The 27,822-nt window shown below is 44.3% G+C and overlaps 1 protein-coding gene and 1 long non-coding RNA gene across 24 annotated transcripts in view; one reads left to right on the plus strand and one right to left on the minus strand.

Moving 5' to 3' along the window:
• The window catches only part of OBSCN (obscurin, cytoskeletal calmodulin and titin-interacting RhoGEF), a 305,008-nt gene that overhangs the window by 78,646 nt on the left and 198,540 nt on the right, over nt 1–27,822 (plus strand). For 21 of the 23 annotated variants that reach the window (XM_030549887.1, XM_030549891.1, XM_030549889.1 and 18 more), the window contains 11 exons: nt 145–420; nt 998–1,273; nt 2,315–2,590; nt 6,663–6,938; nt 7,651–7,926; nt 10,134–10,409; nt 12,066–12,341; nt 13,231–13,506; nt 16,330–16,596; nt 19,177–19,446; nt 19,726–19,992. In XM_030549887.1, coding sequence (XP_030405747.1) covers nt 145–420; nt 998–1,273; nt 2,315–2,590; nt 6,663–6,938; nt 7,651–7,926; nt 10,134–10,409; nt 12,066–12,341; nt 13,231–13,506; nt 16,330–16,596; nt 19,177–19,446; nt 19,726–19,992 — 3,012 coding nt within the window. The remainder of the gene's footprint in view (nt 1–144; nt 421–997; nt 1,274–2,314; nt 2,591–6,662; nt 6,939–7,650; nt 7,927–10,133; nt 10,410–12,065; nt 12,342–13,230; nt 13,507–16,329; nt 16,597–19,176; nt 19,447–19,725; nt 19,993–27,822) is intronic. The other 2 variants (XM_030549903.1, XM_030549905.1) reach the window with 2 other exon arrangements.
• LOC115645361 lies at nt 6,519–26,775 on the minus strand. Its single transcript, XR_003998719.1, has 3 exons — nt 26,680–26,775; nt 15,662–15,667; nt 6,519–6,530 (listed from the first exon to the last, which is right to left on the minus strand). It is a non-coding gene; the product is annotated as an uncharacterized LOC115645361 (long non-coding RNA).

Below are 27,822 nucleotides of genomic sequence, written 5' to 3' on the forward strand. Positions count from 1 at the left end.
CATGGTCTGGCAAAGTAGGGGAGACTTGCAGAAAGCAGCCTAAGGAACAGAGCTGTCAGCTGCTCCCTGCCTTCTCCTCTGTTCTCTGAGTGGCATCGCATCAGTGAGGGAGATTAAGCCCTTGTAATTCCTTTTTTGTGGCAGAGATGGAAGAGGTGTTTGCAAACAAGGAGAAGGTGCAGAAAGAGGTGAAGGCCGCCCTGACAGAGATCGCCACCCTCAACTGTGAGGTGACCCAGGCCAAGACTGAAGTGAAATGGTACAAGGACGGGAAACTGATCACCTCCAACAAGAAATTCAAAGTGGAGTCTGAGGGCAAATCCCGGCTTCTGGTCGTGGAGCAGGTGGAGAAGAAGGACGCTGGAGAGTACACCTGTGAGGCCGCAGGCCAGAAACTGACCTTCAAGGTTCTTGTCACTGGTAGGAGAGAGTATTTTCTTTCAACTTAAGGTCTAATTTGCTGCCATTGTTGATTGAAACATTCTAGAATAAGCTGTATTTCCTGCCCTGCTGGCACCTCAGCTCTGAATCCAGAGGATTTTGGGAAGATTTTGGGTTTTGCCATGATGTTGAGAATAAATTTTCGGAGTAAGCAGGTAAAATGGGAATGCACCTGAATCGTGTTAGTCAGTGGATGTTCTGCAGCAGCAGCATCACATTTTCCAGAAGAGGTTTGGATTTTGAACGTCTCAGGGCATCCATACGAGCCATCCTGTCTTTTCCCTAATGCCATTGTAGTACTCCTAAGGGAATGATCACTCCCCAGAGCAATCATGAGATGTTGACTGTAGGGATTTAGGTTGGTTGATTTAAGAAGGAGATGCCATACAAGCTCCATAGTTAAAGTTGAAATTTTAGGCAAAGTGGGAGAGACATACAGCCAATACTGTCTCAGGAAGCAGAGCTGTCAGTTTCTCTGCATCTTTGCCTTTAATAGTCCCTAGGTGGCATTGTATCAGTGACAGGATTTATCTTGTAATTCCTTTTCTCTTGGCAGAACCCGAAGAAGTGTTTGCAGACAAGGCGAAGGTGCAGAAGGAAGTGAAAGCTGTCCTGACAGAGAGCGCCACCCTGAGCTGTGAGGTGGCCCAGGAAAAGTCTGAAGTGAAATGGTACAAGGATGGGAAACTGATCACCACCAGCAAGAAATGCAAGGTGGAGTCTGAGGGCAAATCCCGGCGACTGGTTGTGAAGCAGCTTGAGAAGAAGGATGCTGGAGAGTACATCTGTGAGATCGCAGGCCAGAAACTGACCTTTAAAATTATCATCACAGGTGAGAGAGAGCGGTGTTTACATTGATATTCTCTATTGTGACCTGCCATTTTGATTTTCACGTTCAAATATTTTCAGTTAATTTGAATGATATAATATTATTTGCTGTTTTATTCTGAAGAGCTCAAACCCTAACTAGTATAAATGAGCAGTGCTGTCTTGACCTTAGTGTGGCGATGCTGAGGATCTGGTCTATTAGGGGGAATTTCAATGAGTTTGGAGTTATTTTGTGAACAGACACCAAGTTGCAAACAAGGACTGCATTTGGAGGTGAGGCCCAAATAATAACCATGGGGTGTGAATTGGCTTTCACTTATACTGAATTTACACCATTGTAACTCCACCGATTTCAAAGGACTTACTCCTGATATGCAGACATACGTGAGAGAAAAATCAGACCCTCATTTTATGAAAACATAAAATATCATGTTCTTGGATTTTGAGATCATCCGACAATAGGGACATTGTCTGATTTGGAAGGGATAACTGCATACCTAAGTCATAAGTGCAGTTATCACAATGGTGGCTAGGTGTGAGTCTAACTGATTAATGGCATTCAGAAATTCCAATGTGTGAGCAACAGTGCCGGCTGCATTCTCAAGTTAGATGCACATTTGTTCCAGCCCATTGTATCTGTGTAACATTCACCGCATCATTCATTGTGTCGACCTCCTCAGCTAAATGAAGGAGCCTCTACTGTTCAGCTAAAGGGCACATCTGTCTTAGTCAAGGCTATAACAGGCTAATCAATCTCTAGCTGGCCTAAGCCACCACTAGAGGGAGACAGAGTGCCACTCTGAGCTGGCAGGGGTTACATATACGAGGAACTGGAACCTTTCATTTCTTCTGGCTGATGGAGCATCAGCAACACCTGATTGGTGGAAGGAGAAGTGTTGCATCTGGGGTTTGAATTTAACGAAATGAGGCCCATTTCAAAATTGCATGAAATGTGACACAGCTCAGCTACTGAACTATGTGTTGGGAATGCTTTGTGCAGCTCTAACTGTGCATTCAGTTTTTAAATCGCTTCTCCCCTCTGCAGAGCCTGAAGAGGTGTTTGCAAACCAGGAGAAGGTGCAGAAGGAGGTGAAGGCTGCCCTGACGGAGAGCGCCACCCTGAGCTGTGAGGTGACCCAGGCCAAGACTGACTTGAAATGGTGCAAAGATGGGAAACTGATCACTTCCAGCAAGAAATTCAAGGTGGAGTCTGAGGGCAAATCCCGGCGTTTGGTCGTGGAGCAGGTGGAGAAGAAAGATGCTGGAGAGTACACCTGTGAGGCTGCAGGCCAGAAACTGACCTTCAAAGTTCTTGTCACTGGTAAGAGAGAGGCTTACTTTTATTTACTACGTCCGGGAGCATTTCTTTGTGAGTGATGGGATGTTGAATAAGAAATATATGATCCTCTAGCACTCAGCTACTGCAGTGTGCAAGTAGGCCTTCTGGGTGTGTATAACTTCAAGCTCATTTGTAGTCCCCCTGTCTTCAGTGGGACTGCCCCTCTGCTTGAAAGTTATGCATGTCATAGAATCACAGAATCATAGACTATCAGGTCCTGCAGTAGCTTACTGAATGGTGGTCTTGGTGAAATACATATTCTATGAGATTTGGCATTTGGGTTCAGATGAACATCCATGTAGCTCAGAAACTCCTCCAAACGTAAGAGGATTTATTTGAGTCTCTTTCTGCTTATTTAGTCATGTTAAAATCTCACAAAAACAGGCTCTCTCACAACACTTCTAGTGCTTCCTGCTTTTGGCAATGTCAGCAGTACAGTGAGAATAGGCCATCTCATTGCGCTCTGGTAATTTTCGATCTATTTGCTGTTTGAACCAGAAAGTGAAAAGTTACCTGTGTTTTTTTTTCTTTAAATAACAAAAAGTGGACAGAAGAGGTTGTGTTGGTGTTTGGGGAAAAGTTTCTGTTCCTCTTTTATTTATCTGAACTGATTTACCCAGCACTATATTCTGCCACCAGAGTTCCCAAACTTACCAAACATTTTCTGTGCATTGTAGGGGCTTGTTGAATCTTATCCTCACTGTATTCTAGTTTGTAAGTGATTGGAATTGTCCTGGGAGCAAGTTAGGGCCAAATTTGGGTCATTATCCTATGTTTGTGGCATCCCACTCTTTTGCCATGAAAATGATGGTAATGATTGTAGCATCATTTCAGCCTTCTGACTTGGCTGCAGGGTTAAGTAGGAGGTGCAAGTGGAGGGTGTGAGATCACAGGTCACTGTTTTATTTTAGACAAGGAAATCTTTGGTGATTAGTGAAGATGGGAGAGGGAAATTATGATAGATTATAAACACGAGACTGAGAGGCAGAAATTGGCCAAGAATCTTATTACGCTCTTTGAAACAAGAGCTCATGTTAGCCTCCTGTGGTGGATCATAGGTTTTTGGTTTTTTTTTTGGTTTGGTTTGGTTTTAAAGCCAGGAGCTAACTGGCATTTCCTACTGCACACAACAAAGCAATACTTCAAGCAAGAGGCATTGATTGTTTGCATCTATGTACATGAGAGAGCTCCATAGCGTTAGCCCAAAGGTTTTTCTCAAGATGATGGATGATGAAGTGCATCTGGCAGAAATACCAGAGCTTTGCATGAGTACATACTGTAACCTTGGATGAAAGCCAAAGGATTTTCTGCTCCTCCGGGTTTCTGGCATAAGGCTGCGACATGATAGGTTTGTTTTTGTAAATGGGTCTGGTGGTTATCATAAGGGATTCCAACGTGCTAGGCTCCGCTCTGCTCTGCTGCTCACTTGCTGCATGACTGTGGGCCAGTTACTTAACCTGTATGTAACTGTGTTTAATCCAGCTGGAAATGGGCATCTTGATACCTTCCTGCATCACAGGGTCATTGTGAGAATTAATTGGTGTGTGTGAAGGGCTCTGAAATCCTCACATGAAGGGTGCTGTTTACCTACAAAGGTTCCTCTAAATGTTCTATGCTTGCTGCTAGGCAGGATGGTCCAGGGGCTAAGATGCAAGCCTGGGACTTGGGCAAACCAGGTTCAGCTCTGCCATGTGAGGCTATATACATAAAAGATTATGAGCAGCTCAGACACTGTAGTAGTGGGGGCCAGAAAAGTAGCTTAGATACATTATTAACATGTCTTACGAGCACAAATTAGTTGAGCCTCTGTACACTCTGTGAGATAGATGGTATTATCCATATTTTACAGATGGGGAAGCTGAAGCACAGAGAGAATAAGGATGTGCTTCTGCTCCCATTGAAATCAATGGGAGATTTGCCATACACTTCAATGGCAACAGGTTTGGCATTCTAAGTGACTTGCCCAAGGTCACAGGGAAATCTGTAGTAGAGTCAGGAATGGAAACCGGGTCTCCTGACTCCTCTGCCTGTGCCTTCATCCGAAGATCATCCTTCCTTCTCATCTCTTGGTCTTAATTTGTGGTGACATTCAAGTGAATTCATCAGAGAGAATTTGTGAGAGCAGGTGCCATGCCACTCAGGCAAATCCAAACAACTGAAACCTGCCACTGGGAAGAACTCCATCACCTAAAATTGAACTCAATACATCTGGGGCAGAGACTGTCTCTTTGTTCTTTGCTTGTACAGCCCCTAGCACAGTGGCGTCCTAGTCTAGGACTGGGACTCCTAGGCTCTACAACAAAGGTGCCCAACCTACCTGCAGGCCACACACGGCCCACCAGATCATTTCATAAGGGCCACGGCCTGCTTCAACACAACATACTAATGGCTGATTCATTAGTGTTTTGTTGTCATGTTTACATCATTTTAGTTTACACAAGTGTGTAAATAGGCACTATTGTACATCGAAACAGCCTATCTAAATATATACGAAACAAACTGAGCTTAAAATATAAATCAATACAGGTGCCTTTAAATCTTATTAAAATATGTAGAATCTCTTTGGCCCACACAAGGCTGTGCTTGGGTTTTAGGTGGCCCTCCTGTGTAACAAGGTTGGGTACCACTGCTCTATGATAACACAAATAATAATAATAATCTGGAATGACATGAATTGTACATAATAGCGGTGATGCTGGGTTTGTATTAGCATATGAAATCCTCTCCCAAAAGTCAGAAGACAGGGTCCAATGGGGACGAATTGGCCTAGAGGAATACAGTTCTTCCCTCAGGGTCTTTTCAGAGAAATAAGCATACCCATAGGATCTTCTTTCTTGCAGAGGATCCAGAACACGTCAGCCATCCTTTACCCACACTGGAAAATCACTCTGTGCCTAACCTTTCAGGCCAGATGCATATCAAACACACAGTGAACGCAGAAGGCTCTAATTCTAAGGAGAAGCAGTTGTCATTTTGATTTACAGCTGCCATGGGCAGCGCTGCATGCATCACATATGACAGGATTATATCCCATCCATTCCAGGAGCTATGGAAAGAGCCATCTAAATACTTGACATGCCTGGCCTCGCAATGGTGAACAGTACTGGATATCACCATGGCCCGAGCTCTGTGAAACTAGATAATTTCACATAACAGGCATTTGTGTGAATATGGCGTATGGTTTGAGATTTCCTTGTGATCTTTTTACAGAGCTATGATGGCAGGTCTATTGCAATTGCCAGATTGGATCAGACCAATGGTCCGTCTAGTCTAGTATCTGGTCTTCTGCAGTGGCCAGTACCAGCTGCTTCAGAGGAAGGTCCACTTTGAACTGTGGGCAATTATGGAATAGCCTGGCCATTGGGGAAGTCTCTTCCTGACCCCAGTTAGTTAGAAGTTGGCTTGCATGAGAGTTCATGGCTCTTCCAAAGTGTTTTTTTTTTAAGTTCCAGCATCCTGCTAGGATTGGATCTTGAATGAGCGATTACCTTATTGCTTCACTCTGGAGGTGATGTGAAACTGCAAAACCTGTCTCTGGATCTATGTTAAAGTGCAAACTTTCACAAAATTCAAGGAAGTTTTGAATCTGGAGTTCCAACGACATGAAATTTTGGATTTTGATTTAAAATTCCTCCAAATTCAAGGAGATATGGATACAATGTCCTGGTTCAGACCTATTGTCCTTTCGCTTGTAGCTCTCCTGGTACGGTGGCAGAGTTTAAATGCCAAAGGAGAGATCTGAGCTAGGTTTTAGAATTTTATATTTTGACAGGATGGATAGTTGTCCCTCAAGCAGTTTTGGCTAAGGGTAGATTCTGTCATTTATAAGATCCCAAAAAGATCCAATATCAGAGTTCTGTCCAGCTTTTCTATTAAATAAGCCATTAGAAGCTGGTCCAGTGAAACATATTACCTCTCCCATCTTGTCTCTAACATTAAAATGGTCAAACCTAGATTTATTTTAAAACAGCCTCAGTCATTAATGGGGAATCTGAAACTCGCTGCCTCAAAAGGAAGATTTGTTTCTTGACTATCCCATCTCCTCATTTTGCAGAGGCGGAAGAGGTGTTTACAAACCAGGAGAAGGTGCAGAAGGAGGTGAAGGCCGCCCTGACAGAGAGCACGACCCTGAGCTGTGAGGTGGCCCAGGCCAAGACTGAAGTGAAATGGTACAAGGACGGGAAACTGATCACTTCCAGCAAAAAACTCAAAGTGGAGTCTGAGGGCAAATCCCGGCGTCTGGCCGTGGAGCAGGTGGAGAAGAAAGACGCTGGAGAGTACACCTGTGAGGCCGCAGGCCAGAAACTGACCTTCAAAGTTATCGTCACAGGTGAGAGAGACTGATTTCTCTCTTATTTTCCATATTGGAAAACTGAAGCACAGAAAAGTTAAGTGTCCTGCCTAAGGTTGTGCGGGAAGCCAGTGACAAAGCCAGTTTGGTTTATGAAAAATTTAAACCAACCCGCGAACCAACTGAAAAGTTCAGGAGTTTATGCAATAAACTAGTCCTTGATTCTGGCCTGGCATAATTCTGGAAAAGTAACAGAAGTGGGCAGTTTATTTTTATTTTTAATTAGCGAACACGTGTGAAATTTTGGAAAGTTTAAGCATGAATCCCAGAATATGGACTCATTTTTTTTCCCCTACAGCCACCTTTATTTTGGATTGCTAGATAAAATGCATCTCTCCTCTTGTTTGTATGATTTAGAGCATATTTTCTTACAGCACAATCATCCAGTGGATGATGTTCAGTGATGTTCTGATGGACAAATGTTAACAAATACATTAGTTTCTTCCATTGTAGATTTCAGAAAATCATGGTAATTAGAGATGGAAAAACCCTTATAGGTTACCTAGCCCATTCTCCACTGCTAGTGAAGGATTGTTCCTCCTAACATTTGTTAGTGTGGCCTAGTTTAAATGGCTCAGGAGATGGGCACTCAAGAAATATGAATTGGGAAAAATCTTCATAAACCTGCCTTCTGATAATGAAGATAAAAATTGGAGGAGTTCACTTTTTAAATGATTTCCCCCAATCTCAGAACCCGAAGTTGTGTTTGCAAACAAGGAGAAGGTGCAGAAGGAGGTGAAGGCCGCCCTGACAGAGAGTGCCACCCTGAGTTGTGAGGTGACCCAGGCCAAGACTGACGTGAAATGGTACAAAGATGGGAAACTGATCACCTCCAGCAAGAAATTCAAAGTGGTGTCTGAGGACAAATCCCGGAGTTTGGTCGTGGAGCAGGTGGAGAAGAAGGATGCTGGAGAGTACACCTGTGAGGCCGCAGGGCAGAAACTGACCTTCAAGGTTATCGTCACAGGTGGGAGAAACTTTTTTTAAAAATTTCTGTTAGAAGACTAAAGTAATTTATTTTTTAGGAATATTGTCCACCATTTTAGGAGCAATTTATGGGCCAAAGAGTGGCTACTGTTGCTTTGGTGCAGAAGTTGGGGGGACTTTTAAGAAAATATATATATTTCTAATGGATTGCAGGATCTTTAAGGCAGGGAGAGCCTCTTCTCAGTATGTTTGGAAAATGCTCGCTGCAATCCCGTTCCCTCTCGTAAGTCCATTGATGCAGCCAGAATGCCAGAGAGCCAGCACATGACTGTCCACAGCACTCTCAACTCCAGTGAAGTTGCAGAGGGGAGCCATGGTGGAGTGGCTACGTGGTGGTATCTGCATTTCCATTGCCCCTCGTGGACAGGCGCTCTCCAGGTCTGCCCAGGGGAGACTGACGGGGAAGGACATCATGGGGCTGGGGATCTGCCTTTATATGACTGCATTGGCCCTAATGCCCCATGCGCGTGGCACGGAGGGGGAGAAGGTGAAGTGCTCTGATGTCTGGAGCCTGGGCTTCCAATTGGGAAAGTGGGTTTCACCTTCCCAGCTCACCCACGCTCCTTTACAGACAGTCTGATTACTTCAGCATTATGTGGGAGATGAGCATTTCATTCCGTGCATAAGGCTGCGTGTGTGTGAGGTGGGCAGGCTGATACAGTCTGAGAGGCTCCATGCCCCAAAGGGGTCCTGGCTGGGAGGGGCTGGTGTGTAGCCAGATGACCAGTAGCACTGTGAGAATGCATTCTGCACCCCCGTGCTGGGGAAGCATCCTCTCTGTCTCTGTGCACTACAAGGATGACAGCTCTGGCATCTGCCTCTCAGATGGTGCAGCTCTGTGACACATCCCAGTGGAGCCAGGGCTGCAAAGCCACAATCCAGCCCTGAATATAGAGGAGAGAGATCACCCATCTGATCTCAGTCCTCTAGCAATATACAAAAAGGTTTAATTATGATTTCAAACATGTTAAGCAACTGTTACCCTGGGTGCTGTACCTTAAGCAAATTCAGTAATTGAATCATAAATTCAGCTTGGTTGGCCAGCTAGAAAGTCCATCAGGACCTTGTCCTAGCTGGAGGAGACAGCCTTCTCCCAAATCTGCAGAGACATGCAGGTGCAAGCAGCAGAGATTAAACAGTCATTATCCAAGCAAACCAAACTGCACAGAGGGTGTGTGAGCCAATGGGTAGGGCACTGTACTGGGGACTCGAGAAAGCTTGGTTCTATTCCTGACTCTGCTGTTGACCTGCTGTGTGGCCTTGGTCCAATCATTTCGCCTCTGTGTGTCTGTTTCCCATGCTACCCTTTGCCTATTTAGGTTGTAAACTAGGGTTTCTCAGACTGGGGTTGCCACTTGTGTAGGGAAAGCCCCTGGCGGGTCAGGCTGGTGTGTTTACCTGCCGCGTCCGCAGGTCCGGCTGGTTGAGGCTCCCACTGGCCACGGTTCGCTGCTCCAGGCCAATGGGAGCTGCCCGGAAGCGGCACGGGGCGAGAGACTTAGTGGCCGCCACTTCCAGCAGCTCCCATTGGCCCGGAGCAGCAAACTGCAGCCAGTGGGACCCGCGATTGGCTGAACTTGCAGACGGGGCAGGTAAACACACAGGCCTGGCCCGCCAGGGGCTTTCCCTACACAGGCAGCAACCCCTGTTTGAGAAACCCTGTTGTAAACTCTTTGGTGCTGGTCTCCTACTGTATGTTTGTGCTGCACCTAATGTGGTCCTGCCTCTAGGTGCTACGTCAATATTATTGCTGCTAATAATATCAACAAATATGAGAAATTCTGCAGTCACAGTGGGATTCTAGCTTATGTCCTCCAGGAAGGAAATAGCGTAGTCAAGGCCCTGCTGCTAAAAACTGCACTTGGCCTGATCCTGGGAATGACTAGTAAGGACTGCCCAGCTGATCTGATTTGCCTTGATGGGACCTGGAATGAGAGCATATCGTGGGGATAAGCAATGTGGCATGCTAACATAGATCCTTAACTGTTTTGTCACAGCTCCTGTGAAACAGTAACAAGAAAGTTTACCGCATAAGAAACCCTAAAAATGTTTTCTGTGGTGATGTGAGAACTTTAAATGCATGTTGTCAGATTGGAGACATGGATTTAATTGTTTCCCTTAGGTCCTGATACAAGTTTTGGCAGCTTTCAGGTTATAGATTCACTTTGAAATGTTATCTTTTTTCAGAGCCAGAAATCGTATTTGCAAACCAGGAGAAGGTGCAGAAGGAGGTGAAGGCTGTGATGACAGAGAGCGCCACCCTCTCCTGCGAAGTGGCCCAGGCCAAAACTGAAGTGAAATGGTACAAGGACGGGAAACTGATCACCTCTAGCAAGAAATTCAAAGTGGAATCTGAGGGCAAATCCCGGCATCTGGTTGTGGAGCAGGTAGAGAAGAAGGATGCTGGAGAGTACACCTGTGAAGCTGCAGGCCAGAAACTGACCTTCAAGTTTAATGTCACAGGTGGGAGAAAGACCCTCCTGAATTCCCAATTGTACTGTCGTGTCTGAAAATGAGCTAACAACAGTAACAAATGTGTGTGTGTATAAATTAGTGTCGCTCCACTGCAGGCTAGGAGCTAGGCTGATTTATGCTAGCTGAAGGTCTGCCCTAATGTTTTGCATATACCAAAATATCAGGGTATATCAATATGTCATAAAAGTGCATCACATTATTAAATTGGAGATTTAATAATAGATAAAGTAGTAAAAATATACTCCTTGCAGAACAGCATGAAACTTTTATATACACATAGGGAGAAATAAATTAAGACGCACAGACAAGGGGAATAAAGAGAACTGTTCAATTGAGATTTGAAAAGGGGCAGTGGGAGAGAGGCACAGTAGGGTTGTTCCAGCTGGCAAGAGCTGCAGAGGAGGTGGCTTTTGCATGAAGAATGGTGAGATGGAAGTCAGTGGAGCCCTAATGATATACACGAGTGGAGGAGCTGGGCCTAACTGGTGATGGGTGAACCAGTGTGGAAACTGGCCCAAACTGTCATTCAGAATTCAAACTGAATCTGGACCACACTTTCTGAAGTTCAAAAACGTTGGACTTTAAAAAACAATCAAACAATTTTGTTGCTGCCCTTGCTTTTCCCACAGTCAGATGTAAAGTACCTAATTATCACAACAGGTTCTTCTAGCGCCTGACATTGGACAGCATCCCTGTCCAGGAAAGCTTGTAAGCATATGCTTAACTTTAAGTATATGCTTCAGTGCTTTCCTGGGTTAGGCTTTGGCATTTCCAGACTCAGAGGAAGCCAGAAGTAAGAAAAACCTCTTCTTGCAAGATTCCCAGCCTGACTTTGGAGACTGAAGAGGCTGGGATATGTTTTTTGGAGAAGCAGCCACATTTTTGAGTGCTCATCCAAACCGATCTAAAGCTGTGAATTTTCTGAGATCCTTTCATTGTAAGTTTTTGCTCCTGATCCAATGAGATGCTGCCAGGAGCGCCGGCAGCCTTTTTGGCGCCCTAGGCGGCAGAAGGTCCCGCCCCCAAAATACCGCCGACAGCCACGGCGGCCGAACATCCGGCTTCCATCCCCCAAATGTCAGAACCCTAGGCAATGGCCTAGGTTGCCTAATGGGTTGCATCGGCCCTGGATGCTGCATGCCTCCTGCCATATGTTAAATGCCCTCTTCTCCTGAAAGTTGCCTGCGGTTTGCAAGATTGGACCTGATTCAGCAAGGCGCTTAGCTTGAGTAACTTTAAGCATGTGAAGTCAAAGGGACTGCCAGGTGCTTCAAATTAAACATGTGTACTTTTGTGCACCTTGCCGAGCCAGGTCTTTAATTATCAGAGTATTGTACCAGTAACAGTATTCTTTGGAAAGAGAAGTTCCAGCTGAGAATGACCATGGGCGAGATCGCTATGAGTCTGTGTTATGTTGGTTTATGATGGAAAAATTATCAAAGAAGGAAGAACTTCTGCATTGTACGGCCTAATTAGAAACAAACAAATACATAAATAGAGACATTCTCCAGTAGCAACTGCTATTGTTGACAAATGAAAAATTTCAGAATTTCCAAAGTTGGTCCATGTCGATGTGCTAAGACCTGTTCGATGGGCTAATTTTATTTTAATAGTCATTTTTTCTCTTTTTTTTTCCCTACTCAGAGCCAGAATCTGCATTTGTAAACCAGGAGAAGGTGCAGAAGGAGGTGAAGGCTATGCTGACAGAGAGGACTATACTGTCCTGTGAAGTGGCCCAGGCCAAGACTGAAGTGAAATGGCACAAGGATGGCAAACTTATAACCCCCAGCAAGAAACTCAGAGTAGAGTCTGAGGGTAAATCCCGGCGTCTGGTCCTGGAGCAGATGGAGAAGGAGGACGCTGGAGAGTACACCTGTGAGGCTGCAGGCCAGAAACTGACCTTCAAGATTGAAGCAGTAGGTGAGTGTTCTCTTGCACACTCATTCTGGGGAGAACTGAGGTCAGATTTTTCATCTGTAAGACATGTGCTTGGAGTGCATATCTTCTATTCCTTAATTCCTGGGAGTAGTTGGGCCAAGATCTGCACGGGTGTTACATTCCTGACTTCAAATAAGCTACATGGACCCCACAGATTAATTTATCCTATTCACTTTGTCGGTGCTATGTAGGTGTAATCGAAGGCAGATTTGGCTGATAAGCTTTACATTGTATAACACAGTGCTACATGGTTTATTTTTACATTGTCTCCTTCACAGACACAATCTCAAATCATTTTACAGAGATAATGGGCTGAAAGCGAGATAGAAGTGGAAGAGTTTTAAAGAGGAGAAATGGTGACTTGGAAGAATGGTGCTAGTGAAATGAAGTAGCAGTGTGTGTTAAAGGGCTGTGGTGCATTATGGGAGTTAGAGATGAGGCCATGAGAGGAGCAGAAAAGTGAGCCTATAGAGTAGTAGGTACAAACAAGGAAAAATTTTTAGGGTGCAGCAAGTCCACAGAGTTAAATTTGAATTAGGACCACGATGACAGTAATTTCCATACACTATGAAACAAGAATCTTAGAGGATTCCAGATGCATGTTTATGTGCATGTGTGTATTTTTTTTCATTGTCCTTGATTCTATAACAAATTACCTCTATGAAGGAACAACTGATCATTTCCCACTCAGTCCAAGATAAAAGAGACAGCAGGTTGCAAACATTCAGCCGAATCCCTGGGATATGTGGATCACAGGACATTTTTTGGGTTATTTTATGAGTCATGGAGCAAAAAGTGGTTGAGAACAACTTTTCTAGGGAGCAGGAAATCAGCCTGTTTGTTTGTTTGTTTGTTTTGATTACTTCTCTAGAACCGGAGGCAAAATTCCAAAAGAAACTTGTCCAGAAAGAACCAATTGTTGTTCAGGAACATGAGAGCATCACACTGGCCACTTCAGTAACACCTGAAACAGCCATAGTCAAGTGGTTCAAGGATGGAACCGAGATCAAGGAAAGCAAAAAGTATGAGATTAAGTCTGACGGGGCCTCCAGGACTCTGACTGTGAAGCTGGCGGAGGGCAAAGACAGCGCTGTGTACACCTGCAAGACAAAGAACGACAAGCAGGAGTTCAAAGTGCAGGTGAAAGGTGAGAGGAACAGCAGCAGGTGTGTCAGCTTCATTCCCAACTATATATATAGAGAGAGATATACCTATCTCATAGAACTGGAAGGGACCCTGAAAGGTCATAGAGTCCAGCCCCCTGCCTTGGGGATTGGTCATGCTTTGAGCAGGGGGTTGGACTAGATGACCTCCTGAGGTCCCTTCCAACTCTGATATTCTATGATTCACTAGCAGAACCAAATACTGATTTTGCCCCAGATCCCTAAGTGGCCCCCTCAAAGATTGAACTCACAACCCTGGGTTTTTCAGGCCAATGCACAAACAACTGAGTTATCTCTCCCCCAAAAGTCAAATGGATCTTGCTTGGTGTTGGAGGCCAAGGGGCTGCAGTTGAAAATTACCCTCCCCTCATCATTGCTCAGCTCTCAGGGCCCTTGTGTCATGGCTGCTGTGATTCTGGCTTCAGGGTCCAGCAGATCCATTTCCCTAAATGTCCATACAGAGCAAAGATGCTTCCTGCTCCCACCGGCTAGTTCATGGCCTGTACTGCATGCTCGTGCGGGGAGGAAGGGGGTCGTAAGGTGCCCCCTATTCCTCAGGGCTTGCTATCCATGTTACAGGTAGCTGTATGGGGGCAGAGCACTCTTCCATCTCCTTCACAGGTGGGTGGAGTGTGTGCATGGCCATCGCGCTGCCCCACCGGCCAGCACAGCAGAGCCAGCATGGAGGTGGGCATAAATTGTGCCAGGTGAAGAGCGTGGGGGGGGGATAGTTTAATTCCCCACGGAGCAAGCAGGGACAGAAACATGGCTCTGAATTTGGCCCTTGCTGTGTCTCTGGGGTTGGGCTGCTTTCTGCGTCCTTTATCAAGGCAGGTTGTAGGAGATGACAGTCTAGCCCAGAGTGTTGGAGTTGCGCTGGCCCAAAAACAAATGGATTCTCCCGCTTACCTCGCAGGACTGCACTGTGGTAATGATTTGTAGCTGGGGAGCTGTGCGGAGAGCTCTGCTTACCCAGGCTGTGGAGAGGAGGGCAACTGCTGCTCCCCTCGCCACCCGTTTACTTTAACCTCTGATGATAAAGCACAGTGTGGTTTTGGGCAAGTCACTGAGTCTCTCTGTACGTCACTTGCCCATTTACACAAGATTCCACTCCTTAGCAACCCCTCAGCTGCCAGCGAAAAGTTGCCATGGTTTGGCCATTGCCAATAAGCAGCAGGCAGGATGGCAGGGCTGCAGCCAGGGAAGGAAGCACTGGAACGTGCCAAGCACAGGCTGCGAGCAGATTGGCAGGGCCAGCCAGGGAAGGCCCATCTTAGCACTTCCTCCCCTGGCGACAGCCCCGCAAACCTGCCTGAAGCAGGGGTCTCGCTTCTAGAAAAAGTTCTCAGGAAGTGTCACACCGTTGCCAATATCCAGATTTCTCGAGAATTAAAGTCGATGGGACAGGATGGATTCCCAGCACATATTGCTATTAACTGTAAGTTGTTAATATCAAGGTTGCTATTAAGGGCCATCCACTTTACTTCCCTACCTCACAGGTGTGTTGTGAAGGTAAATATATTAAAGAGGGTGAGGTGCCCAGGTAGTGTGGTAATGGGGGTGGTATAAGGGGTCGTGGATAGATAGATAAAAAGCGACAAAGAGTCCTGTGGCACCTTATAGACTAACAGACCTATTGGAGCATGAGATTTCGTGGGCGAATACCCACTGATGCACATCTGACAAAGAGGGTATTCACCCATGAAAGCTTATGCTCCAATACTTCTGTTAGTCTTTAAGATGCCACAGGACTCTTTGCTGCTTTTACAGATCCAGACTAACACGGCTACACCTCCGATACTTGGATAGATAGATGTCTATTTCACTACGAGGGTGGTGAAGCACTGGAATGGGTTACCTAGGGAGGTGGTGGAATCTCCTTCCTTAGAGGTTTTTAAGGTCAGGTTTGACAAAGCCCTGGCTGGGATGATTTAGTTGGTGTTGGTTCTGCTTTGAGCAGGGTGTTGGACTAGATGACCTCCTGAGGTCCCTTCCAACCCTAATCTTCTATGATTCTATTCTATGTCAGAGAGGTGAGAGAGATTGTGGAGAGAGATACCTGGGAGTGGAGGATGAATTTCATATCCTGGGGCCACAGAACAAAGGCTGTATCATCTCCTACCCCAGAGCAATGGTAACATCCCCCTGCCAAGGAAACATGTGATGTGAAAACTCAGCAGATGAGTTCGGTTTATCAGGTGGAATGCAGAACAAAAAGGAAAAAGGAGAGGACAACCCCAAACCCAGGCATTTTAAGGCATCATTCTGACACCTCTTCTTCCAGAATTAAAAAGGGTCTAAGATTTCTTTTGTATTTTATTTTACTTAAAAGAACTCACTTTAAGCTGCCAACTCAATGGTTTGTACGAATCTGATGGATTTGTCACTTGATAAATATGCTTTCAGCTGTGTGTCCATTCTCACTCTCTAAGGATAGGCAGCCAGCCTATAGGGGTGTTGGACCAGCAGTTAGAAGCCCTGAGCTCTATTCCTGACTCACTGTGTGTGTGTGAGACCCTGGGCAAGTCACTAATCTGCTTTGTAATCTTAGTGTCCTCCGGTGAAAAGGGGTTTTTTTTGTGTGTGCGTGTGTTTTATTCACTTTCATGACATGTTTTGAGATGGGTGGATGAAAAGTTGCTATTATTATTACTTAGTCAGAATTTGTGATGTTCTTTCTATTGCATTTTCTTAAATTTCCCACCTTCCTCGGATCCAAAGATCCTCCTATTTAAAAAAAAAATAGAGTAAGAAAACAATCTTCTGATCTGCTCTGCATTCATTGTTTTCCTTCCAATGAATCTCAGAAATCCCTGTGAAGTTTGCGAAGAAATTAGAAGAGGTCAGTGCCGAGATCGGAGGAACCATCTCTCTGACCTGTGAGCTGAGCCAGGTTAAGGGGGATGTGCTGTGGTACAAGGACGGAGTTGAGGTCAAACCCAGCAAGCGCTTCCAGATTCGTGAGGATGGTGTCAAGCGGATCCTGACCATAATGGGACTCCGGGCCGAAGACAAGGGAGAGTACTCCTGTGAATCACGGGATGACAAGAGCAGCATTCTGGTCACCCCCAGAGGTACCTTGCCAGATCCATTACACTGCATATGACATCCTGCTTCCCTCCCCTTCCATTACAGTACTAAAGAGCTGCATTAAAAAAATTCTTCCTGGGTTAAAAGGGCAGGGGACATTGTGACTAGCATGCAGAAAAGTATGTTGTAGCTGGGAAAATAAGAGCTCCCATCTTACAGTTCATGAATAGACAGCATGACTGCCATTCTGAAAGAGAGAGATGCAATGTATATTGTAAGTAGAAGATCCCTAGACATGATATTTACACAATGATAAAAAGCTATAAATTTAAGTAGCAGCAACAATAAGGGCTGGTCCACACTACGGGGGGGAAATTGATCTTAGATACGCAACTTAAGCTACGTGAATAACGTAGCTGAAGTCGAATATCTAAGATCAGATTACTCACCCGTCCTCACCGCGCGGGATCGATGTCCGCGGCTCTCCCTGTCGATTCCACAACTCCGTTGGGGTTGATGGAGTTCCGGAATTGATATAAGCGCACTCGAGGATCGATATATCGTGTCTAGATTAGACGCGATATATCGATCCCCGTGCAATCGATTTTAACCCGCCTTGTGGCTTGTGGATAAGGGAGCCTTGTGGATAAGGGAGAAGCGGTGGATGTGATATACCTAGACTTTAGTAAGGCATTTGATACAGTTTCGCATGATATTCTTATAGATAAGCTAGGAAAGTACAATTTAGATGGGGCTACTATAAGGTGGGTGCATAACTGGCTGGATAACCGTACTCAGAGAGTAGTTGTTAATGGCTCCCAATCCTGCTGGAAAGGTATAACAAGTGGGGTTCCGCAGGGGTCTGTTTTGGGACCGGTTCTGTTCAATATCTTCATCAACGATTTAGATGTTGGATAGAAAGTACGCTTATTAAGTTTGCGGACGATACCAAACTGGGAGGGATTGCAACTGCTCTGGAGGACAGGGTCAAAATTCAAAACGATCTGGACAAATTGGAGAAATGGTCTGAGGTAAACAGGATGAAGTTCAATAAAGATAAATGCAAAGTGCTCCACTTAGGAAGGAACAATCAGTTTCACACATACAGAATGGGAAGAGACTGTCTAGGAAGGAGTATGGCAGAAAGAGATCTAGGGGTCATAGTGGATCACAAGCTTAATATGAGTGAACAGTGTGATACTGTTGCAAAAAAAGCAAACATGATTCTGGGATGCATTAACAGGTGTGTTGTAAACAAGACACGAGAAGTCATTCTTCCGCTTTACTCTGCGCTGGTTAGGCCTCAACTGGAGTATTGTGTCCAGTTCTGGGCACCGCATTTCAAGAAAGATGTGGAGAAATTGGAGAGGATCCAGAGAAGAGCAACAAGAATGATTAAAGGTCTTGAGAACATGACCTATGAAGGAAGGCTGAAGGAATTGGGTTTGTTTAGTTTGGAAAAGAGAAGACTGAGAGGGGACCTGATAGCAGTTTTCAGGTATCTAAAAGGGTGTCACCAGGAGGAGGGAGAAAACTTGTTCACCTTAGCCTCCAATGATAGAACAAGAAGCAATGGGCTTAAACTGCAGCAAGGGAGATTTAGGCTGGACATTAGGAAAAAGTTCCTAACTGTCAGGGTAGTCAAACACTGGAATAGATTGCCTAGGGAAGTTGTGGAATCTCCATCGCTGGAGATATTTAAGAGTAGGTTAGATAAATGTCTATCGGGGATGGTCTAGACAGTATTTGGTCCTGCCATGAGGGCAGGGGACTGGACTCGATGACCTCTCGAGGTCCCTTCCAGTCCTAGAGTCTATGAGTCTATGAATACGGCGGGTAGTCTGGACGTGGCTTAAGAGCTAGTGCAGAGTCCTGCTAAAGTAGTATGTGGACTTAGTATGGGTTGATTATATCGCCCTCTACTGGATGATGCCACACCAATATAACTTGCTGCTTAACCAAGTTTCTCTTTTATTTCACATGACAGAGCCCTATGATTTTGACGGTGAAAGACCCGGGGTCAATCTTGATATTAGTATATGTGAAGCCACAGTTTGTTACCTTACCATGTCCACTTTAAAGTCCAAATTATATGTGAGCCTTAAAAAGTCTCCTGCTAGGACTCAATTTGAACTATGGCGTTTTAAGAGGATGTTCAGATTCTGCATTTGGATGCTCTGTTTTCAACTGATTTCATATACAACGAAGGGCAGAACTCTGCTACCTTCCTCCAAAAGTGGTAAAGGTTCTCTTTGCAAAGAAGATTGTTGTGACTTTGAGACAAACTGAGCTGGGGTCTCATGTTAGATAGGCCATGGACTTGTTGGCCCTGATATTGCATCTGAAGTTGGGGTTAAGGATCCTGAATCTAGACCCAGGATTTTCCCTTACATGCTTGCTCCTATCCTAGGGATGGCACCTCCATATATAAAATTTGGACAGTGAGATGTAATGTGACTATGTTACCATGAGCACGCACTGTCACACAATGAAATATCCATGGCAAAACCATTTGGATCCATGCCGCTGACAATATTACTGAGCCAGTCTCCCCTCTGGAGGTTCTCGCAGTATGGGGGATTGTCATGCATGTGCTGCTAAAATGTCTCCTCCTTCTCTGTCAGCTCCTAGAGTGGTGAAATTCACTACAGGCCTTCACAACGTGGTGTCTGAAGAAGGAAAGGAGGCCACATTCAAATGCACCGTCTCCCCCAACGATGCTGCGGTTACATGGCACAGAAACGGTGTCAAAATTGAAGCCAGTAAGAAACATGTGATCTCTCAGAAGGACACCAGTCACAGCCTCACCATCACTCACCTAACTCTGGAGGATGCAGCAGAAATCTCAGCCAATGCAGAAGGTGTGGAAAGCAAAGCCACCCTCACAGTCAGAGGTGAGAGAGTAAGGTCCCTTTGACTGTCATCCATACTGTGTGATGTGTCGTTTTGTACGTTCCTTCTACTGACTTTCTGACTTTGCCATGGGGATGAAAAATGCATGTGTTCCACATGTTAGAATAGTGCCCAGAGTGTTGCAGTGCCAGAGATGCGGCTTCTGTTCACATGGATTTTCCCCAACTTTGATTTCTTCAGAAGCCACCGTTTTAATCTTACTTTAGGGCCAGTTTTCTGGAGTGTCTCAACTTTTACTCTTGTCTCCTTTCATTTGCCAGAGGCGCCAGTGACGTTCAAGAAGAAACTGGAGCCCAAAACAGTTGAGGAGAGGGACACAGTGACCCTGGAGGTAGAGCTGAGCAAGCCTTCCGTGGAGGTGAAATGGATGAGGAACAGCATCGTGCTGCAGTCCAGTGACAACATTGAGATCAAGGCCGAAGGGACGAAACACAGCTTGATGATTAAAAACATCACCTTTGCTGACAGGGGGTTCTATTGCTGTGAGACTCTTGAAGAGAAGACCCAGGCTAAGCTGAATGTGCAAAGTAAGCTAATGTTGAATGTCCACCTGTCCTGTAGCCAATGTTAGGAGGCTGGTTTTGGGAATGCAGGTGTTTCCTCTTAGCTCACTGCCAGTCAAATGACTGTGTGGGAGAACGTGAGCACTGGAGCTACCACAGCTGATTGGTTGTTTGCTCTGACCTCCCCCTTCTACTGTTTCCAACTACCACAGTCCCGTGTCTATTGGCTTCACTCCCCCAGTTCACCATTACATCTCTGAGCTCATCCTTTCTCCCCTCAAATTCCCTCACCCCTTTCCGTTCTGTTTTTTGCCCCATGCGTTTGCTCCTATGAAATCATTCCTCTTCCCACCATTCCACATTCCACCTCTCTTCCTTACAGTACCCCCCACAAAACAGCTCTTGAAATGCCATTAACGTTAAAATAACAAATCCTCTACCAACAAGTGTTTGAGTGTTCAAATAAACTAACGCTCTTCGGTCTGTAACCTCTGTAATTCAGCCTCCTTCTCCGCATTCCCTTTGTCTTCATTGTAATGCCATATCTTCATTTAGGTTGTATGTGCTTCAGGGCAAGGATCTGTCCAGCTATATGTCCGTAAAGCACCGTTAGGAATTTGAAGGCTATATAAATAATAAATGATATTTAGGCACCTTTTGACTATCGAACAGATGAAGAGATAGGTTCGGGAGGCTGAGCCCTTATGTAATGGTCCAGATGTGAACTTGGTGAGTTCTGCTGAATTTGGATTTGGTGTTCTGGCTCATGTCTGTATCTAGTGTGTACACAAGAAATCCACAGAGCTAAGAGTTCAGCAGTGAGAAATATTCTTAACAAGACCAGAAACCCTGGGAAACTCACCTGGCTTTACATTGTGTTAAAATTCAAAACTCAGATGATCTTTGTGGAAAGGTTGAAAACCTTGGGGTGAGTTTTTAACCAAATCCAGACCAGTTTATGGCTTTGCCATGAAATCCGGTGAAATGTGTGGGTTTCAGTGATTTCAGTGGAAGGCCGGGTATAGTTCAGTCTTGCGAAGGTTTTGGGTTTGTTCAGACCCAGAGTTTAGAGGTTGCGAACGGACATGGATCAAAAGCAAAGCAGCTGCTGTGAAACATCTGTAAGGCGTCTGGCCTTAGAGCAGCTTTAGCTAGTATAGATCTCAGAGTTATAAAGTGTGATGCTTCCCAGGGGTACCCAGGGTTGTGAGGTACCTAGCTAAGACCAGCCCTTAGCGTGCGGGAGTCTTGTCTGTGCCTGCTGTGGATCAGCTCTCTGAAACCACTGGCCTCTGGCAACACAAGTGTTGCCTGCCAGGCCTCTGCAGGCCTTGTTCTCTCTGTGCAGGTTAGCGAGAGGCACACTCCAATCTCCAAGACCTCTGAGCAGCCCTCTGCAGGGCCCAGCCCCTGCTCCACTGGAGGCACAACTCTTAGACCTGCTATTCCCAAAGTACACAGCTGTCTGTAAGATTCAACTCAACACACAGCACACAAAGATGTGTAGTGAAAACAATAATAAGTTTATTATCAGAGAATATGGATTCTAGAGAGAGAAAGTCAGAATATTGGAAACAAACAGTTACATACAAAACAAAATCATAACACACTTTACTTTCTGGACCCTAAACTTAACTAGGAAAGCATTTCCCTATCCCCAGCAAAATAGCCTACCCATGTCCTTTCCCCAGAATTTCCAAGCCCCCTGACAGCTTGTCCTCACAGATGGAAGGAATGAGGTTGTACCTCTGTACCCCTTTGTTATGCCCCCAGAAGTTCATTGTCCTTATTTGTAAACAGGGCTCTGCCCTGCTGGTTCACACCTTCCTGTATATTTCCTTTCTTAGAAGATTTCACAGTCAAAGGTATCAGAAATTGATGCCCAAGTGTATTAAAAAAAAGCTATGGCTGTGTAATCTCTTTCACACACTGTTTCTATAATTTCTTCCTCTTCAGAGTTTTTCTTGCTGTCCTCTGACAAGAGACACTGTTTTAATATCCAGATACAGGATAGTTATCAGCTCTGGTGGCAGCTGCTTATCCAACCTCCACCAAACTGATTAGGCCTGGGAAACAGCAGATTGTGGCTGTGATGAGGAAGATAAAAAGTACCAACCAGGCAGTTAGAGGGCAGGGATATTTAGTGGGTCCATGGGCAGTAGAATGATAATGAACAAAATGTATGCAATACCTGTTGTTTCTGCAAGTACCATATATCTTATTTTAGAAACTGCCTTTCTTCAGTAGTTTAACTTTTACAATTCAAACTGTAGGAGAAGGCAATTAAATACAGTAGAAGGAGCTTTGGATATGTTACCAGGAGTATACTGAGTTTTACAGGCTTTGAGATTTTAGCATCACTTTAGTTCCCTTGACCTGTATTTTTTTATTTTATTGAGAATACATTGGAAAGAGAAACATTGTCAAATCAAACTTGGCTATTAACCGCCATGCCTGTCCCGATATTTCACACTTGCTATCTGGTCACCCTAAGTCACATAACCATATCATGCAGTGTTTGCAACCCATGCAGTATAACTTTGGAATAATACAGGACAACTTGTATGTCAAATAACTTTAAATAAAAGTGAAACTGACTAGTACGTGTTCATTGCTCAAGCTGCCATAAATTTATAAATCACATATATAGAGTTGCGTGAATGCATCACAATGACTTTGTCTCCTTTTCCTGCTTTTAGTACATCTGCTAGCAAATAGTGATTGCCTCAAATTTATTCATTATTAAAAGGATTTTTTATCTGAAATTTTTTATTTTGTTAACGTCAAAGATTAATCTTCAACACACCTATTCATTAAGGGAATGTACAACGTAACAGAGCAGCCAGTAAACATGCACAAATATTTGGTACATAGTATTCCAAGTTTGAATTTTCTGTGTTAGTTGTGGTTGTTCACATCAATCATATGACATTACACTGTTTTTAACTGGATGAACATAACTCTTTGCAATTAGGTTTTCAGCACAAATGCAAGGGAAAGGATGGTCTTGTATTTACGACACTGGACTAAGATTTAGGAGATTTTGCCTTTGATTCTACCTTAGACTTCCTGTGTGTGAGCCTGAGCAAATCATTTAATCTCATTTGCCTCAGTTCCCCATCTGTAAAATGAGGATAATAATCCTTGCCTTGTCTAAACAGATTGTGATCTATTAGAGATAGCAATTGTTTCTTGCCATGTGTATGCACAATGTAGCACAGTGGGGCCTAATCTAAGTTAGGATGTATACATACTCTAATTATACAAATTATAAATAAGCATAAAATATTTGGAAATTCATGAACACTTTCCATGAACGCTTGTAAGGTTAAACTTAACCTTCATGTTCCATGGACATTTCTGCTAATATACTTAGTTTACTTGCATGTTCATAGGGAACCCCCCCCACAAAAACAGTAAGAATATGGACAAAGTAAATTCACATTTAAATTAGAGCAGGAATTGATATAAATAGTAGGCAGTAAATTAGGTATTTAAAATTCTTTCAATTCAAATAATCTCAGGCATTGTTAGTAACATTTGAAAATCAATTTTTTTAAACATTATTAGTAACTTTTTAAAACTAAGCAACCTTTAACCTGAGTGTTCCTTTAATATTTATGATGTATAATCAGCATTTAGGACACTTAGAAAACCTGTACTATGGAATTTAGCTATAACTCAAGAAATTATGTACAGAAATCCCCAGCCTTCTGTCTTAATTGTACTAGACTGTTTGGCTGGGTCCATGCCCATGTAAAATTTAATACAATATTATACAGAGATGTAGAATGCAGTGGAACACAATACACTCTGCTTCTCTGTCATCTTTCATGCAAGGTGCCTGAAAACACTTTACCCTTTATAGGAAACATTCAGCATTCCTTCCTGTCTGTCACTTTCAGATTGATGAATTTAAAACAAAACAGCTCTGGCACCCCGATCACTGCTTATATTGTAATGGCTTGGCTACTTTTAATTGCTGCAACAATTGTTTTCCTCATTAGGGTTTTGCATGCTTTGTGCTGTGCAAGGCTAATTTCATGTCTCCTTTTTTAACTTCCCATTCTGAAGACAAGAGGGGATTTCTGTGCCAGAGGATTTTTTTTCCCTTGTGCTTCCCATACATCTAGCTCCATTTTCATCACTTAGTTATTCTTAGCTTCTCTGCATGAGATAGCCCTAAATAGGGGTGTTAATGGTTACAGATTAGTGAGTGCTGGAACTGAATGCACAGTGAGATTTAAAATGTACAAGGTGATCTGAAACAAACTGTGACTTTAAAAAGAGAAACAAAGGGGATTCTCTTTGCATATGATCAGCCCTGCTTTCTTTATAAGGCGGCATAGGAAAAGGTGTCCATCTTAAGAAAATCTCAGCTATACGGTGTGCAATATTTATGAGTCATACAAGTCAGAATGCAAAGGATTATAAACCTGATTCTGATATCACGCTGATTTTACACCAAAGCCAAGATTTTAGAGCGTAGCAGCCTAAAGTGACGCTCCTAAATGCATATTCAGGCAGTTAAATAAATGTCCTGATTTTTAAAAGTGCTGGATAGAGCTGTGTGAATGACTGATTTGATTTGGATAGAAAAGAAACCAACTGTTTTGATACTTTTGAGGAAATCAGAAATGTCAGAAAAATTTCATTTTGGGTTGAACAAAATTTTTCATTGTGAGCATTTTATGAATGACGGAGGAAATGAAGGGCTGGATCTATGAGAAGCTGCTGCTGGTGGTGTTTACTGCTCGACCACCCTTTTTATCCTATTGCCCGGTGGTTGGAGCACTCAACCGGAATGTGGAAGAACTGGACTCAAGTCCCTGCACCAGAATAGGGTTTTGAACCTCGGTTTCCCGCAACCCAGGTGAGGTCCCTGACTTCTGGGCTATTAGGAATAAGGATGGCAACTACCTAGCTCCTGATTCTTCATTTTTTGGCCAAATTTTTTTCCAGCAAAATGTTTTTGCCCAGCTCTAGTGCTGCACACTTAACAGTTCAGATTGAAGCTTTTAAATGCTCAGTAGTCTTGAAAATTGGGGCACTTATTTAGATGCTTTGCATTGGGCTAAGAAGCTTGATTTTAAGAAGCCATTTTTAATAATCTTAATCTGCATTGAAACCGTTTGGCTTGATCCCACTAGTGCAAATGCAGAGGAGTAACCGTAAAGTCAGTTGAGTTACACTGTTGCAGGGTTTCTCAAAGAGGGGTCGCCGCTTGCGTAGGGAAAGCCCCTGGCGGGCCGGTCTGGTGTGTTTATCTGCCGCGTCCGCAGGTCCGGCCAATCGCGGCTCCCACTGGCCGCGGATTGCTGCTCCAGGCCAATGGGAGCTGCTGGAAGCGGTGCTGGCTGAAGGACTTACTGGCCGCCGCTTCCAGACTGGCCAGTCCTGCGGACAGGGCAGGTAAACACACTGGCCCGGCCCACCAGGGGCTTTCCTTACACAAGCATCGACCCCTGTTTGAGAAACCCTGCACTATTGTGAAAGCAGTGTGAAAGCAGTAACTAGAACAGGGGTAGGCAACCTATGGCACTCGTGCCGAAGGCGGCCCACAAGCTGATTTTCAATGGCACTCACACTGCCCTGGTCCTGGCCACTGGGCCGGGGGACTCTGCATTTTAATTTAATTTTAAATGAAGCTTCTTAAATATTTTAAAAACCTTATTTACTTTACATACAACAATAGTTTAGTTTATGTATTATAGACTTATAGAAAGAGACCTTCTAAAAACATTGAAATGTATTACTGGCATGCAAAACCTTAAATTAGAGTGAACAAATGAAGACTCGGCACAACACTTCGAAAAGGTTGCTGACCCCTGAACTAGAATATTAATATTGAGAGGGAAGGTTGCAGATCTCTTGACCTAATTCCAGCCTGTAATATTTTCTTTTAAAGTAACCCTTTAAAGGCTTTTCCCCAGATGCCTTCATGGGGGAGGATGTTCACAAAAGAAGAAATTTATGCCAGGCCTATCTTTACTATATGGCTGGAGGGCGTCTGCTGAGAACTTGCTCTGTTTCTTGAATTGGTGTCTTTTGCTAATGCCTTCCCCTCCAGCTCATCCCCAGCAACCTAAGCACATTCCCCGTTTGAAGTGCTGAATTATCTGTTGAGCCAGAGGAAAGGTCATCGCAGCAGCAGGCATACCGGGTTCTTTGGAAACATCTTTCAGCTTAAAGAATGAGACACCATAGAGGGGAGTGGGAATGGCTGTAAACTTAGATGAAGAGTCAAGGACTAATAAAGCCTAAGATAGAGGGAATGGAGTTCAGAATCTGTGTCTGAGAAAGGGAAGCGACAGTGCAAACTCCGAGGAAAATGTCTGTTCTTCCCTTGTGGGGCATGGGCAAAGAATGTCCCGGGGGACAAATCTTGTCTCGGCCTCAGTGGCTGTGGAAAAGAGGCCTTGGCAGAGGAACCAGTGCAATTCCATTGGATAGAGACTGAGTAAGATTTAGAGTTTTGTCGTAGGTGCTGCACATCCCCTGCTGTGTGGAGGAACAGGGCAGCAATGCACAGTAGGAAGGGCCAAAGGATCCAACACTGTACGGATTCTTTGGCTTTCTTCTTGAGGCAGAAGGAGTTGGGGCCTAGTTTCTGAAGCAGCTCCATGGAGCAATTCCACAGTCACTCTGGAGTCTAGGGGGTGGAGTCCATCAATGGCAGGAGGGTTTTGAATCTTGAAGAAAACAGTGGACACTTAAGGGTATGTCTACACTACCCACTGGATCAGCGGGTAGTGACTGATCTATCAGGGATCTATGTATCATTACTCGTCTAGATGTGATACATCAATCCCTGAATGCACTCCCCGTCAACTCTGGAACTCCACCGGGGTGAGAGGTGGAAGCGGAGTCGATGAGGGAGCGGCGGCCATCAATCTCGTGCCCAGAGGATGCAAAGTAAGTCGATCTAAGATATGTTGACTTCAGCTATGCTATTCTCATAGCTGAAGTTGCGTATTTTAGATTGACACCCCACCCCCCCAGGGTAGACTAGGCCTTTAAGACTCAGGCCCTAGTCACAACCATGAAGCTGAGCACCCATGTGAACTCCTGGTAATGCTTGGATATCTGGATCCATATCTGAACTTTGTGGCTTGGGTTCATCTCTTCTGCAGACACATTAGAATGTTGGACTATTCCCAATTCAGCCTTATGGAGTTTAAAGTTTTGTGAGTGTTTTATGGTTTTACTGAAGTTAACTATCCTATTTTTTTCTGGTATTTTAATCCATTTTTAAGAGTGATTTAGTTTTAAATACTATATTGATCTTTCTAACTGATGGGCTGTTGGTGCTATATATTCAGGGTAGGTAAAACTCCCCAAAAGTGAGGCTGCTTCAAGTGGGTGTCCTAGGCACTACACTGCATACTGTGAGACCTTTTTATACAAATGTTTCACTCTTTCCTTTACCTGCTCTTTTCGCCCCATAGTTTATCCTTTTGGGAATGCTGACAAGGACTGATTCATTCTTCCTTGTACTCCCCCATCTGTCTGGTGTACCTACCTGTTGTCTCTCATTTGTATATGGCCTGTAAACTCTTCAGGTTAGGAACTGTTTCTTTGTTCTGTGTTGTACAGTGCCTAGCTCAGTGGGGTCCTGGTTTGTGACACAGGCTTCTAGGCACTACTGCAATACAAATAAATAACAAAAATTACCTTCTCTAGGGCATCTGGTACTGGCCAGTGTCAGTGAGAGGTTTGATTCACTTTTGTTTGTTTGTTTGTTTGTTTGTTTGTTTGAAGTGGCTGATCTGCTACCTTTGCTCTGAGTGAGTGGGTGGAGAAGTTATCTTTTCTTCCAATGCAATGTCTCCAACCCTTCAATATCATTTATTT

Source organism: Gopherus evgoodei, chromosome 2 (genome assembly GCF_007399415.2).
Source record: "Gopherus evgoodei ecotype Sinaloan lineage chromosome 2, rGopEvg1_v1.p, whole genome shotgun sequence".
Lineage (NCBI taxonomy): Eukaryota > Metazoa > Chordata > Testudines > Testudinidae > Gopherus > Gopherus evgoodei.